The sequence below is a fragment of the Dromiciops gliroides genome, chromosome 3 (assembly GCF_019393635.1).
Source record: "Dromiciops gliroides isolate mDroGli1 chromosome 3, mDroGli1.pri, whole genome shotgun sequence".
Classification (NCBI taxonomy): domain Eukaryota; kingdom Metazoa; phylum Chordata; class Mammalia; order Microbiotheria; family Microbiotheriidae; genus Dromiciops; species Dromiciops gliroides.
The window spans coordinates 545,629,515-545,642,879 of record NC_057863.1 but is presented as its reverse complement, the minus strand read 5'-3'; the positions used below and the strand labels follow the sequence as shown (position 1 = coordinate 545,642,879).

The 13,365-nt window shown below is 40.0% G+C and overlaps 1 protein-coding gene across 1 annotated transcript in view; it reads left to right on the top strand.

The window, feature by feature from the left end:
* The window catches only part of XRRA1 (X-ray radiation resistance associated 1), a 122,317-nt gene that overhangs the window by 90,047 nt on the left and 18,905 nt on the right, over positions 1–13,365 (top strand). Inside the window, exons 8-11 of the mRNA XM_043997609.1 lie at positions 4,342–4,475; positions 9,958–10,086; positions 11,042–11,277; positions 12,808–12,848. Coding sequence (XP_043853544.1) covers positions 4,342–4,475; positions 9,958–10,086; positions 11,042–11,277; positions 12,808–12,848 — 540 coding nt within the window. The remainder of the gene's footprint in view (positions 1–4,341; positions 4,476–9,957; positions 10,087–11,041; positions 11,278–12,807; positions 12,849–13,365) is intronic.

Sequence of the window (13,365 nt, the reverse complement as noted above, 5' to 3'; positions counted from 1 at the left end):
GTGTATATTGGACTTGACAGTCTTTAAGGCTCCTCTCATTCTTAGAGTCTGTGGCCCTGGGAGTAAATGGGAAAGGGGTATGTTATGTCCTGTATAATAATAACACATTAAATGAAGAAGGTGGGCTGGACAAGCAGGGATTTTCTCCTCTGTCAGTGACAGAGAAAGCTCTGGGGGTAAGATACCAAGGGTGGGATTTCTAGCTATATAGCTCATAAAGATGCTCTTCTCCATGATCTGACCCTCTCTGAGTGCAACTATGGAACAGATACAGCTGAACTGTTGGCTTCTGTTATCAGAATTAACTCCAGGGGAAAAACCCACTGGATCCCAGCATGTCTAAGAAAGCTCTATTAAAACAGCTGTGAGTAGCTTCCTCATCCCTGCTGCCTTCCCACTCCAACTCCACTTTCACCATGCAGCCCAGGGACCACCTGCTTCTTTGCTCCTTTCTATACCTGCTGCTCCCAGTCCAGTACACCCCTTGGTCCCCAGCTAGAAGTGATCTGTCCTTTGAATCTCATCCACCCCTCTTCTTGACCTCCCCCTGAGCACTGATCATTTTTTAGTTTGTGTTATCCTTGTCTGTGAAGCCAATATAAAGCCACTCCTCTAAACTGGGATGTTACTATATCCCATCTCCTTTAGTTCCCCTAATGCAATCCACACCCCAGCCAAATTGTAAGACTAAGACATGAATTTGCCCCATTTTTTCCCATTTCTCTATCTTTGCTCACAAAATCCCTATGGCCTGGGATGTCCTCTCCACCACCCATCTACGCCAACCCCCACCCACCTGTACCAAACATCCTGTCTCTGGCTCTAGAAATGGTACCTATCCTTCGAGGCCCAGCTCAGGAGCCTGACACTGTCTGGAAGCTCTTTGTGATCTCTGCAGTCAGAAAGGACATGTCCCCACTCTGCACCTTCATAGCTCTTTATGTTCCTGTTCTTTAGTTAGTTATATATGTATTTCATCTTCCTTAATAGATTATAAGCTGTATTATGACAGGAACTATCTTATTCTTTGTGTTTCTTCTAGGAATGAGTACAAGGCCTTGTCCATGGTTGGTTCTCAATATACAGATAGATAAATGGATGATAGATAGATTATAGATAAATGATGATAGACAGACCGATAGATAGATAGATAGATAGATAGATAGATAGATAGATAGATAGATAGATAGATAGATAGATTTGTTGAATTGAATTGATAACACTGGGGTACATTTGAGAATTAGGGGCCTGAATTTTAGACCTGTGGTTGTATTCCATCCACCCCCCCTCTCTTTAACTGAACTATGCTTCTAACTTGCTTCAAAAACCTTCAAGTCCAGAATAAGGAAGTCATTCTCTCTATTTATAAAATGAGAGAGCTGGCCCCAATACCTTCTAGACCTAAATCTGTGACCCTACAAGCCCAATCCCTCATAAGTTGCTGTGGCTATAAAAATGCATCCCCTGCTGGTCAACTGTCTGCTGATGAACATCCCCATACTGTACTGGGCTGGCCCTAGGGTGGCAGACATTCTGTCCATTGCAGAACCTCTATATGAATGACCTTCCAGTTTGGTAGACCCAGTCAGAGCTGACATTCCACAGGCATAGCTTTTGTAAGCCCAGGGTCCCCTCCAAATTAAAACAGGTGAAACTAGAGGGACTTGAATGAGGATGCTTTAACTGCTGTGGAAAAATAATTGCTCTTTGCCTAAACCCTTTCTAGAGAGCCAGAATTCCCACTATTTCATAGCCCAGGTGTATAAGACATTGTCCTTAGTGTCTATTAAATTTGTCATTCCTAAGTAGTGATCTAATTTTAACATCTGACTTAATTCACTCTATAAATATTTGCTAAATGCCAAGTGTTTTCAGAGCTTCATGCTGGGGGAGATACAGAATTTAGAAAAGACACAGTCTAGACCCAGTCTGTTGTGGAACTTACAGTGTAGAAGAAAATAAGACGCAAATACATCTTAATCATCGTCACTATAAGAGTATTTCTCATTTTTACAGCATTACAAGATTTACAAAATACATTCCCCCTAATGATCCTGTGAGGCAAGTAGTGCAAAGCATATTATTCCTGTTTTACAGATGAGGAAACTGAGGCCCAGAGAAATGAAATTACCTGTCCTGAGATCACATAGCTAATAGGATCAGAATTGCTCTGTGTTAAAGGTTCTGTCCGCCATACCACACTCTCTCACATATTAGATGACACACATTATAAAGGTGCAAGCAAACTTCTGGGAGACATTAGGGGGAAGGAAGCCCATTGCTGGCATGGAGGATGAGGGGAGGTTTTCCGATGGAGGTGGCCCTTGAATTTGCCAGGAATTTGGTAAGCAAAGAGGAATGGGGAAGATGTTCTAGTCAATGGCATCATTCCTTTTCACAAGCTTGGCTGATGCTTTACAGTGGTTTTGCTGGCCCAAGTACTGTGTGTGGACTCTGAGATCAGATACAATACCTGGCCTCAGGAATCTTTCAGTCTAGTCAGAAGAAAAGATATGGACACACATAATTCCATATAAAATAGGTTCAAACAAAGTACTATGAAAGGAAGAAAGAAAGACCATTTTATTAGACACTACATGCTGGGCACTTCTAAGCCTTGGAGAGCAATCATTCAACAAGTATTTATTAAATACCTATTATGGGCCAGGTATGGTACAAGGAGTTGGGGATACAAAAACCTCCTCACAAGCTTACATTCTAACTGAAAAGATGAGAATATATATATGTTTATATGTGTATATGTATGTATGTATATATATATATATACACACATCAGAATAAATTTAAGAAAAAGCTTCCTGCAAAAGGTGGTATTTGAGCTACTCTTTGCAGGAAGAAAGGGACTCATTGAGGTGGAGGGGAGGGGGAGGCCACATTCCAGGGTGGGGAACAACTGGTGCAAAGGCAGAAAGAAGGCAAATGAAATGTTGTGTGTCAGGGACCAATCTGGCTGAATCACAGAGAATGGGATGAGGAAGAATCATATCATAATGATACTGGAAAGACAGGCTGGGGTAAGGTTGTATGTGGCTTGAAGAACTAATCACACAAGATTATATTTGATTCTACAGACCATAGGAAAGCCTCTGGGGCTTATTTAATATGGAAGTGACAGTGTGCACTTAAGGAAAATCATTTGGTAGCAGTGTGGAGGATAGACTGAAGTGAGGAGAGACTTGAGGCAGGAAAACCAACTGGAAAACTGTTGCGATAATGTAGGCAAGAGCTGATTACATGGTAACTATGTAAGTAAAGGGAAGGGCTCAGGTGTGAGAGATGTGCAGCTAGAAAATAAGAATTGGCAACTTAATAAATATATGGGGTGAGGGAGAATAAGTAGTTAATAACCCCAAGGTTATAAACATGGGTAAGACTGGGGAAAATGATAATTCGTTCAATAGAAACATGGAAGTTTACAAGAGGGTTAAGTTTTGGGGGAGGAGAAAATAAATTTAGCTTTGGAAATGTTGAGTTTGAGATGCTTTTAGGGCATCCTATTTGAAATGTCCAAGAGGCAATTTGTGGTACAGGGTTGAAGTGAAAGTATTAAAAACTGAGGTTGGTTATATAGATTTAGGAGTCATTAGTCTGGAAACTATCATTAAACCCATGGGAGCTGATGAGGTCACCAAGAGAAAGAGTGTAGAGAGAGGAGAGTAAGGAGACCTAAGACAGAGCACTGGCATACATTCACAGTTTGGGAACATGATATGGATGATGAATCAGTGAAGGAGGCAGAAAAGGCTCTAATATAATAATAATACAACAAATATAGGGGAGTGGTGACCAAGAAGTGATATTTTGGTTTAGAAAATTGTAGTGATGGAGAATGGAGCCCAAAGGGCGTAGACTGACATATCCTTTCCAGGAGTGACAACAGTTTATTTGATTATGGTTTCAAAACTGGAAGGGGTAGAAAGAAAAACTGAAGGTATACTTGATGGCATGGCAGCTAGTGAAAAGTCTGGGAAGTGACAGAAATCAAGTTGGGGACCCAGCCTTAGCTGTCGTGTAACTGAGATAGGCCCTAGTTAGAACAGTGGGGCCTCAGAATACTGGAATACTGGGCTTGAAAAGGTTGTTGCAGATACTGGGCTTGGTTTTTGTGAGATTCAAGATTCAAAGAAGGGGAGATTTCTTCTAGTTGGGGGCCTGGGGTAGGTTTCCTGGAGAAGTAATTCTTGAGTTGGGCCTTGAAGGATGGTCAGGAGGGGAAAACATACAATATAGTAGGATGTCATCCCATGGGTAAGTTTCATTACAATGCACAATATGCCATAACATTTGGATGCTTTTTCCCCCTATCTTTTTGGAACTTAGCACCTGGATCTTTCATTCAATAACTTGTCTCAAGAGGCCATCCGTGAACTGGGAATTCTGCCTCGCCTTAAGATATTGCTTCTAACAGGAAATGGGCTTACTTCACTTCCTCCCAACATGGCTGTCACAGAGCCGTAAGTGTCTATTTCTGACCTAGCTTCAACAGAAGCCCTCATAGAACCCAAGGATCTCCTTTCAATTTGCTTTTCAAACTGACCTTCATGGACTTGTAAAAGTCTCCTTCAAACATGACATCTGACCTAGTCTCACCATGCTCCATAGTGTAAAGCTATAAGTATCTCCTTTTGATATGCCTTCCAACCCATCTTCAACACAGTCCATTCCCAGACACAAGTGTCTCCTAATTTACTTTCCAACTTACCTTCCCACCTAGTGGCCGCATTAAACATTCATTTAAAATTCAGCCTATTGTGTGTTAGGCACTAGGGAGGTAAACTGTTTAGATAAAATATGATCCCTGCTTTCATGGAAATTACAGTCTAATGAGAAGACAAAATGTATATATAGATAGCCATATCTGAGAGCCTAGAGTCCAGGGGAGTAGAGGAAAGTATCTGGAAAGCCGTGCAAGGTGAAATGAAGTGAGTGGAGTTCATTAAATTATTGAATTTAATCTTGTGTGCTTGGGTTATTGTGTCCTTGTGTCTCATGTTCCTGGGTCTTATTATTCATTTCTATTAAAGAAATTAAGACTCAGTAGAAAAAGTTACCTGTTAGTCTTAAGCACCTACTATGTGCCAAGCACTGTACTAAGCACTGGAGATACAAAAACAAAGCAAAAGACAGTCCCTGCCCTCAAGGAGCTCACAGTCTAATGGGTGAGAAAACAAGTAAACATATATGTACAAACAAGCTATGTACAGGATGAATAAGAAATAATGGAGGGACAGCACTGAAATTAAGAGGGGTTGGAAAAGGCTTGCCGAAGAAAGATGGGATTTGATCTGAGATTCAGAGAAGCCATTGGGCAGAGATGAAAAGGGAGAACATTCCAGGCATGAGAGACAGCCAGGCAAAATGCCTGGAAAGCAGACTCCATTGTCCCTAGCTCAAAGAGGATGTTGTGAGTGGAGGGGGGATGCTCAGTGCAGAGCCAAGGTATAAAAAGACTGAAAGGTGAGAAGGAATGGCGACCAAGTTACAAAGAGCATTGAATGCCAAAGAGAGAATTCTGTATTTCATCCGAGGGATGATATGTATAGAGCCATAGAGTTTATTGAGTAAGGGGGTGACTTGGTTGGACCTGTGCTTTAGGAAAAATCATTTTGTCAACTGAATGGAAGATGTCCTGGAGTGGGAAGAGACTTGAGGCAGGCAGACCTTCCCTACCACACACACACACACACACACACACCAAGAAGGCTATTGTAATAGTTTAGGCATGAAGTGATAATAAGCACCTGCACCAGAGTTATGGTAGTGTCAGAGGAAAAGAGGGGGGTATAGTCAAGAAAGGTTCCAAAGATGAAATTGACAGGCCTAGGCAACAAATGGATAGGCCAGGCCAATCAAATAAAAATGAAAATACTACCCTAAATTAGTTTATTCATTACCATGCCAAACTACCAAAGGATTACTAGAAAAACAACAATGAAAGTCATCTGGAAGAACAAAATGTCAAGAATTTCAAGAGAAATAATGGGAATAAAAGGATTAAGGAAGGGAATTTAGTGGATCAGATCTCAAACTTTACTACAGGCTGTAATCATCAAAATGATTAGGTATGAGTTTTTAAAAAAAAAAAAAAAAAGAAAAGTTGACCAGTGGAACAGATTAGGTATCCAGCATACAGAAGCATGAAGTTAGTAGTCTGGTATTTGATAAATCCCAAAACTCCAGCCACTAAGACTGAGCAAAATCTGATGAGAAAGCTGGAAAGCAATCTGGCAGAAGTCAAGTTTAGACCAACACCACACAATATATTCCAAAACTAATTCCAAATGGATGTATGATTTAGATATAAAAGGTTATATCATAAACAAATTACAGGAAAAAAGAAGGAAATTTCCTTTTGGATCTTTAGGTAAGAAAAGAGTTCATGACCAAACAGGGGATAAAGAGGATCACAGAAAACAAAATAGAAAAATCTTGATAATATAAAATTCTAAAGTTTTTGTGCAGACAAAACTAAAGTAGCTAAAATTAGAAAGGAAATAGTAAATGCCAGGGGAGGGGGAACTTCATAGCGAGCTTCTCTGATAAAGCTCTAATTTCCAAGATGTATGAGGAATTGATTCTAAATGATAAGAATGAGAGCCATTCACCAATTGATAAATGGTCAAAGGGTATGAATTTGTTCTCAATGGAAGATATTCAAGTTATCAACAACCATATAAAATGCTTCAAATCACTAATAATTAGAGAAATGCATATTAAAGCAGCATTGAGGTTTCAACTATACCCATCAGATTGGTAAAGATGACAAAAAGGGAAAATGGTAAATGTTGGAAGGTCTATGGAAAAACAGGCATGTTGATGCATTTTTGGTGGACCTGTGACTGGGTCTAACTGTTCTGGAAAGCAATATGAAACTATACCTAAAAAAAGTTAGCTATCAGTACTCTTTGTTCTAATGATACCACTATTAGGCCTATAATACCACACAGAGATTTTTTTAATCGAGAGAGAGAGAGAGAGAGAGAGAGAGAGAGAGAGAGAGAGAGAGAGAGAGGGGATCCTTATAAGCAGCTCTTTTTGCAGTGGTAAAGAACCAGAAACGAAGGGAGTGCCCATTGATTGGAGAAGGACTGAAAAAATTATGGTACCTGAATGGCAGTGTATTGTAATTATGGTATATGGAATATTATTGGGCTGAAAGAAATGATGAAAGGAATGATTTGAGAGAAACTAAGGAAGATTTGTATAAACCAGTGCAGAATAAAATGAGCAGGACCAGAAGAAGAATTTATACTATAACAACATTGTAAAGGCACCTTTGAAAGACTCAAGAACTGTGATCAATGCAATGATACTCCATGATTCCAGAGAATGGATAAGAAAGGGTGCCATCCACCTCCTGGCAGGGAGCTATTGGCTTCAAGATGCAGACTGAGACATACATCTTTTGGACCTGGTCCAAAAATGCAGGAATACATTTGGCTTGCCTGTATATATTTCTTCCAAGGGTTTTGTTTTCCTCTTCCAATGGGGTGAGTAGGAAGGAGAGTAAATACATGCTTGTGAATTGAAAATCAAATCAAAATGTTAAAAATAGGTACAAGTCTTCCTGTAAATATGGAAGCTATACTCCAAGCAATGAAATGGATTCACAGATACATCTAGATAATGCCATCCAGTAATGGGCAGAGGAAGAACAGTAGTGGTTAAAGGAGCCTGAACCGGCTATTTGAAAACATGACATACTCAACAAGAGAGATTCCATGTCTTCTGGAGCATTTATCTGGAACAGAACAAAAAGCCTCCTAAGACTTATCAAACCTGATTAACACCACCTGCTTCTATGATTTGAGTGGGGACAAAGGAAGCTAAAAATCATGGATAAGGATCACAAGATCTTCAGCAAGAAATGGAAGACCTTGGGGACCCAGGCAAAACTTTCATCACCACTTCTATAAGAGAAAGTCATATTGGGGATGTGAACAGCTGGTTGGAAAGATGGTGGCTATGAACGGGATGTGGATTTCTGGACCCTGATGAACTCTTGACCATTTGTGGGTTTCACCTAACAAAGGCTATCAAAATTATATTTGTCTTGCAAATATAATAAGAAAGCTTAATAATGAAAAGGAGGAGGAAAAGAAAGAAGAGCTTCCCACATCAGTCTCACTGACCCTGCTGCAATAGAGAAGAGTAAGTACAAAGAGAAAGAAACAAGGCTATTAATTCATAGAAAACAATATCTAAGAAGAAAAGCATCAATGAAACCTATGATTTCCAAAGTCACTGTACAAAGACACAAAACACGAATAATATATATATGGCAAGCTAGGGAGCCTAACATAAGGAGGTACATTTAGCTTCATAGGGATAACTGAGTCTTGATGGGATGGAATTTATGACTGGGATTTTACTTTGGCTGAGGTAGATAAAATGATGGTGATGCAGTATCATCAACATTGAGTGTCGATCTACTGTGATGGACTATATTCTTCTTACCAATGCAATGGCACAGAAAAGTTCCAGGGAACTTGTGATGGAAGAGGATCTCCAAATCCAAGAAAAAAAAAAAAAAAGAACTGCGGAGTATAGATGCTGAATGAACCATACTATTGCTTTTGGTTTTGGTGCTGTTGTTTTTTTCTATTTTGAGGTTTTTCATCATTGCTCTGATTTTTTCTCTTATAACATGACTAATGCAGAAATAGGATTAATGTTATTATGTATATATATGTATATATGTGTGCATATATATATATGTGTGTGTGTGTGTGTGTGTGTGTGTGTGTGTGTGTGTATATATATATATATACATATATATATATATGTATATATATATATATATGTATATATATAAAACACCTATATCAGATTACCTGCTGTCTAGGGGAGGGGGGAGGGAGGGGAGGGAGGGAGAAAAATCTGAAATTGTAAAGCTTGTATAAACAAAAGTTGAGAACTATCTTTACATGTAACAGAAAAAAATAAAATACTTTATTAATTTTTTTTAAAGATGCTTAAAAATGCATGGATCAGGAAAACCTCAGTTCAAATCCAGTCACATAAATTTATTAAGAGTGTGACCTTTAAAAATCATTGTACTTGTCTCGGGGGCAGCTAGATGGCGCAGTGGATAAAGTGCCGGCCCTGGATTCAGGAGGACCTGAGTTCAAATCCGACCTCAGACCCTTGACACTTACTAGCTGTGTGACCCTGGGCAAGTCACTTAACCCTCATTACCCCACCAAAAAATAAATAAATAAATACTTTTTAAAAAAAATTATGGTGATGGTGGTAGTGATGGTGGTGGAGAGAAGAACAACTCAATGCTTGTTTTGCATCTCTATTCTCTTCCAACAAGAGTCATCTTTGAACAGGAATAGCTATAACAAAAATGGCTAATGGGATAGAGAAACCCAATATAAGTGAAGAGATAGTGAGGTAATATTCAGTTGTCCTAACAGTGAATTGGATTATGTAGCATCACATACACTTGGACAAACCTGGGATCTCAGTGTATGGAAACTATCTACCATCACATCCACCTCCCATCCATAATGTAATTCTCCTATGTTATTCTTGTCCATGTTTTTTCATTATTTCTCCTTAGAAGAATCATCTAACACACTGGAGGCCTTCCATTAGTTCTTTTTTTACTGTCTTGTGGATGACAGTGTAACCAAGTCACAGAACTGGTGCCAAATTTCCATACTCATTCATAAAATCATAGGAATTAGGGGTGAGAGATCCTAACAGATTATTCAGTCTAACCCCATCATTTTAGAGGTAAGGAAACTGAGGCCCAGAGAGGGGAACAGATTTGTCCAAGGTCACCCAGTAAGTGTCAGGACAAAGATCCAAATCCAGATCCTCAGAATCCTCAGCATGGCTGGTCCAAAGGTCCATGAGGCCCCCTTAAAGAGGAATCATTCATTTCCTTCTTGGAACAGTGACCCTTCCCAACCTTTGCCTTCACAGGAACCTTTCTCTCATTCGCCTGACCAGCAAGCGTTATGTGCTAAGGTTCCAAGCTCTAGAAACACTAATCTTAGATGACAACAAACTCTCTCACCCCAGCTGTTTTGCCAGCCTGGCCGGACTCAGAAGGTAATGCTGACTGCTGTGGGCTAGCTGCTTGAACAGTTTCCCTTCCTGCTCTCGTCCCTGGTTGTCCCAACCATCCCAGGCCCCTTGACACCAAGGGAAGGTCTTAGCCACAGTTCAAGGCTGAGATCACTCTGCTGGGATTTTGTCACTGGATCTTAGAATTTAAAACTGGAAGAAATTTTAGCAGCCGTACAGTCCAAAATGTTCGTTGTACAGAAACAGAGACCCCGAAACAGTCGAGTGTCTTGCCCAAGCTCACGCAGCTGAGTCACTTAAAAATAGCATTTTAGAGTTAGGAAGTAACATAGAAAGATATTCTGGCCTAAACATCTCATTTTATAGATTGGAAAACTGAGGTTCAGATAAACTATCTTGCTGAGTAGTAGAAGTAAGGAGCAGGGCTCTTTCCCACTACGTGATACCACTTATGAGTCAACAAGGCATAAGAACAGCCAAAAAAGTTCATTAAGTCTCAGGCATCAAGATTAGAAGTCACAAATCCAGAAAAAGGCAAGTAATGGCCTTAATTTTATGACTAAGGAAACTGAGACCCACAGACATAAAATGTTTTGTTTAATTACAAAATAACAGTAAGTAGCAGAACAAGAATTCCCACATGGGTTCTCTGATCCCAAGTCCTGTGCTCCTGACATTAAGTGATCCTATCTCCTTAATAAAGGAAAGGTTAATATTCTATAATAATGGCTCCTATTTGTAGAGTACTTTAATCACTCTCCTTACAACAGCCCTGTATTCTGTGGAGCAGGCATTATAGTATTATTCCCATCTTACAAATGAGAAAACTGACAATCAGGATGGTTGTTTGTTGCTTAGGGTTCAGAGCATTAGTAAGCATCAGAGCCACATTTTAAGCTCAGGAATTCTGCCTCAACAACTTTTTTCGATGTAACTCACTAACTCTATTGTTCTTATATTTCCTTTTTTCCCTCTTAAGACTGAAGAAATTAAGCATGGAACAAAACAAGATTTTCCGGATCCCATACCTGCAACAAGTTCAGTTGCCCAAGTACTGTGATGAATCAACCAAGGGAAAGAATGGTTCCCAGAAAGAATCTAACTCCAAACAGAAGCTATCACAAGGTATGAATGGAGCCTTCTTGGAAAGCAAGTCAGGAAAAGGACAACCAGATTATGCCATATTATCGATGAAAAGTGATGTGGACCGGACAGGTGGGTACATTGTATCCCCCCAGAGATTTTACTCTACCCCTAGTTTTATTCAAGTAGAACTTTCAACAATGCTGAGCTTAGGCCTGAAACAAAAGTCCATCCTGCCAACATCCAAATCGATTGCCACAATGGAAAAGTGCTATATCTAAACACTCAAGATGGCAGGTCATCCAAAGGGCCTGGGAGAGATGCATGGTGGATGTAAATAGGCTTCAGTCCATTTCTAACAATAAACCACACACAAAGCAACATGACTGAGAAAGGAGGTAAGCCATTTATGACATGAAAGGGAGAGGAAACTGATAGATGGCCCAATCAGTCAATCAACATTTATTAAGTGCCTACTATGTGCCAGGTACTGTACTAAGCACTAGGGATATAAAATGAGATGAAAGACAATACCTGCCCTTGAGGAGCTTACAATCTAATTGTAGAGACAACATGTAAACAAATATATACAAAGCAAGCTATATATACAGGACAGCCAGGACATGCTTAAAAGAGGAAATACACTAGAATTAAGAGGGGGTTAGGGGAGGCTTCCTGATGAAGGTGAGCTTTTAGTTGGGTCTTAAAGGAAACCAGGGAGGTCAATAGTCAAAGTGGAGGTGAACACTCTAGGCATTGGAGATAGCCAGGGAAAATGCCTACAGCTGAGAGGTGGAATGTCTTGTTTGTGGAACAGCCAGGAGACCAGTGTCATTGGATGCTGAGGAGTAAGATATAAGAAGACTGGAAAGGTAGGAGAGAGCAAGGTTATGAAGGGCTTGGAATGCCAGTCAGAGCCCATGTACTTCACTGGCACCCGTGCAATATCATGAGATCCACAGGAAGGCCCCCAACACACTGGAATCATCAGAGTTGCCTGGGATGAGAAAGCTTGGACAGGCTGTGATCTGCACTGTTAGAATGAGTACCTACAAATGATGAGATCACAGATGCATCCAAGCATTCAGGTATCACAGTGCGATGAAAAGAGAGAGCCCAGACTTGAGAATGATGAGACCTGGATTTTAGTCTGACCCTTCCACTTATTTACTGTGTGAGAAATCACTTTTCAAATGGGGATGACTCCTGCCCTTGCCCTGCCTTCTTCGGTTGGGAGGGGGGAAAACACGAGCTAATGGCTTTGAAAAGTGTTTTGTCAACTAGAAGTCCTACATAAGTAATACCAGCCCACATTACTGCAGTGTTTTGCAGTTTACAAAGCACTCTAAAAATGTGTTTTCCATGTGCACTTAATTATGTTTTCAAGTTTCTAAAATATCTTTGTTGAATTCCTCACAAGATCCTTGTGAAATAAGTAGTTTATTATTATCTTCATTATACAAATGTAGAAACTGAGGCTCAAGAAATGAAGTGATTTGCCCAATGTCATATAGCTAGTAAATGTCAGAGATGGAACTCAAATCTAGGGCTTCTGAATCCAACCCCAGGTTTTATTCCATCATACCATACTATTCTCCCTCTGCTGTCCATTTTCTTCATTATCATTAATCAACTTAGACTTTGTTTTTTATCCGGTTACAGAGGTTATATTCCCATCTTTCCCTGGATATTCATCCAATCAGGTAAGACCCCTTATTTAACCCTGAACCTTTTAACATAGGACAGTAAAAATAACAGATGTAGAATGGAGTCACCAGAGAGCCAGTCTTGGACTCAGAAACACTTGGATTCAATCCCTGGCTCTCAAACACACTATGTGACCCTAAGTAAATCACTTAACTTTTCAGGGTCTTAGGCAAGTCTCTAAGCCTACAGGCTACAGAACTATTATAGTTAATAATAATAACTAACATGTGCTTTAATGTTCATGAAGCAGTTTACATATATTGTCTCATTTGATCCTCACAACAGCCCTATGAGGGAGATACAGTTATTGTTCCCAGGAAACTCAGGATGAGCGCGATAGAAGCAGTGTACTTACTAGAAGTTTCATGTCAGTGAAATCAGACCTGGACTGGTGGTGGTGGTGGTGGTGATTTTGTTGTAGGGATGAAGTGGTAGGGAGGTCCAGACTGCTTATTTCATGTGGGTAATCTTCCTCCACTGTTATTTATATTCTTAGACTTGCCTGGGATACTA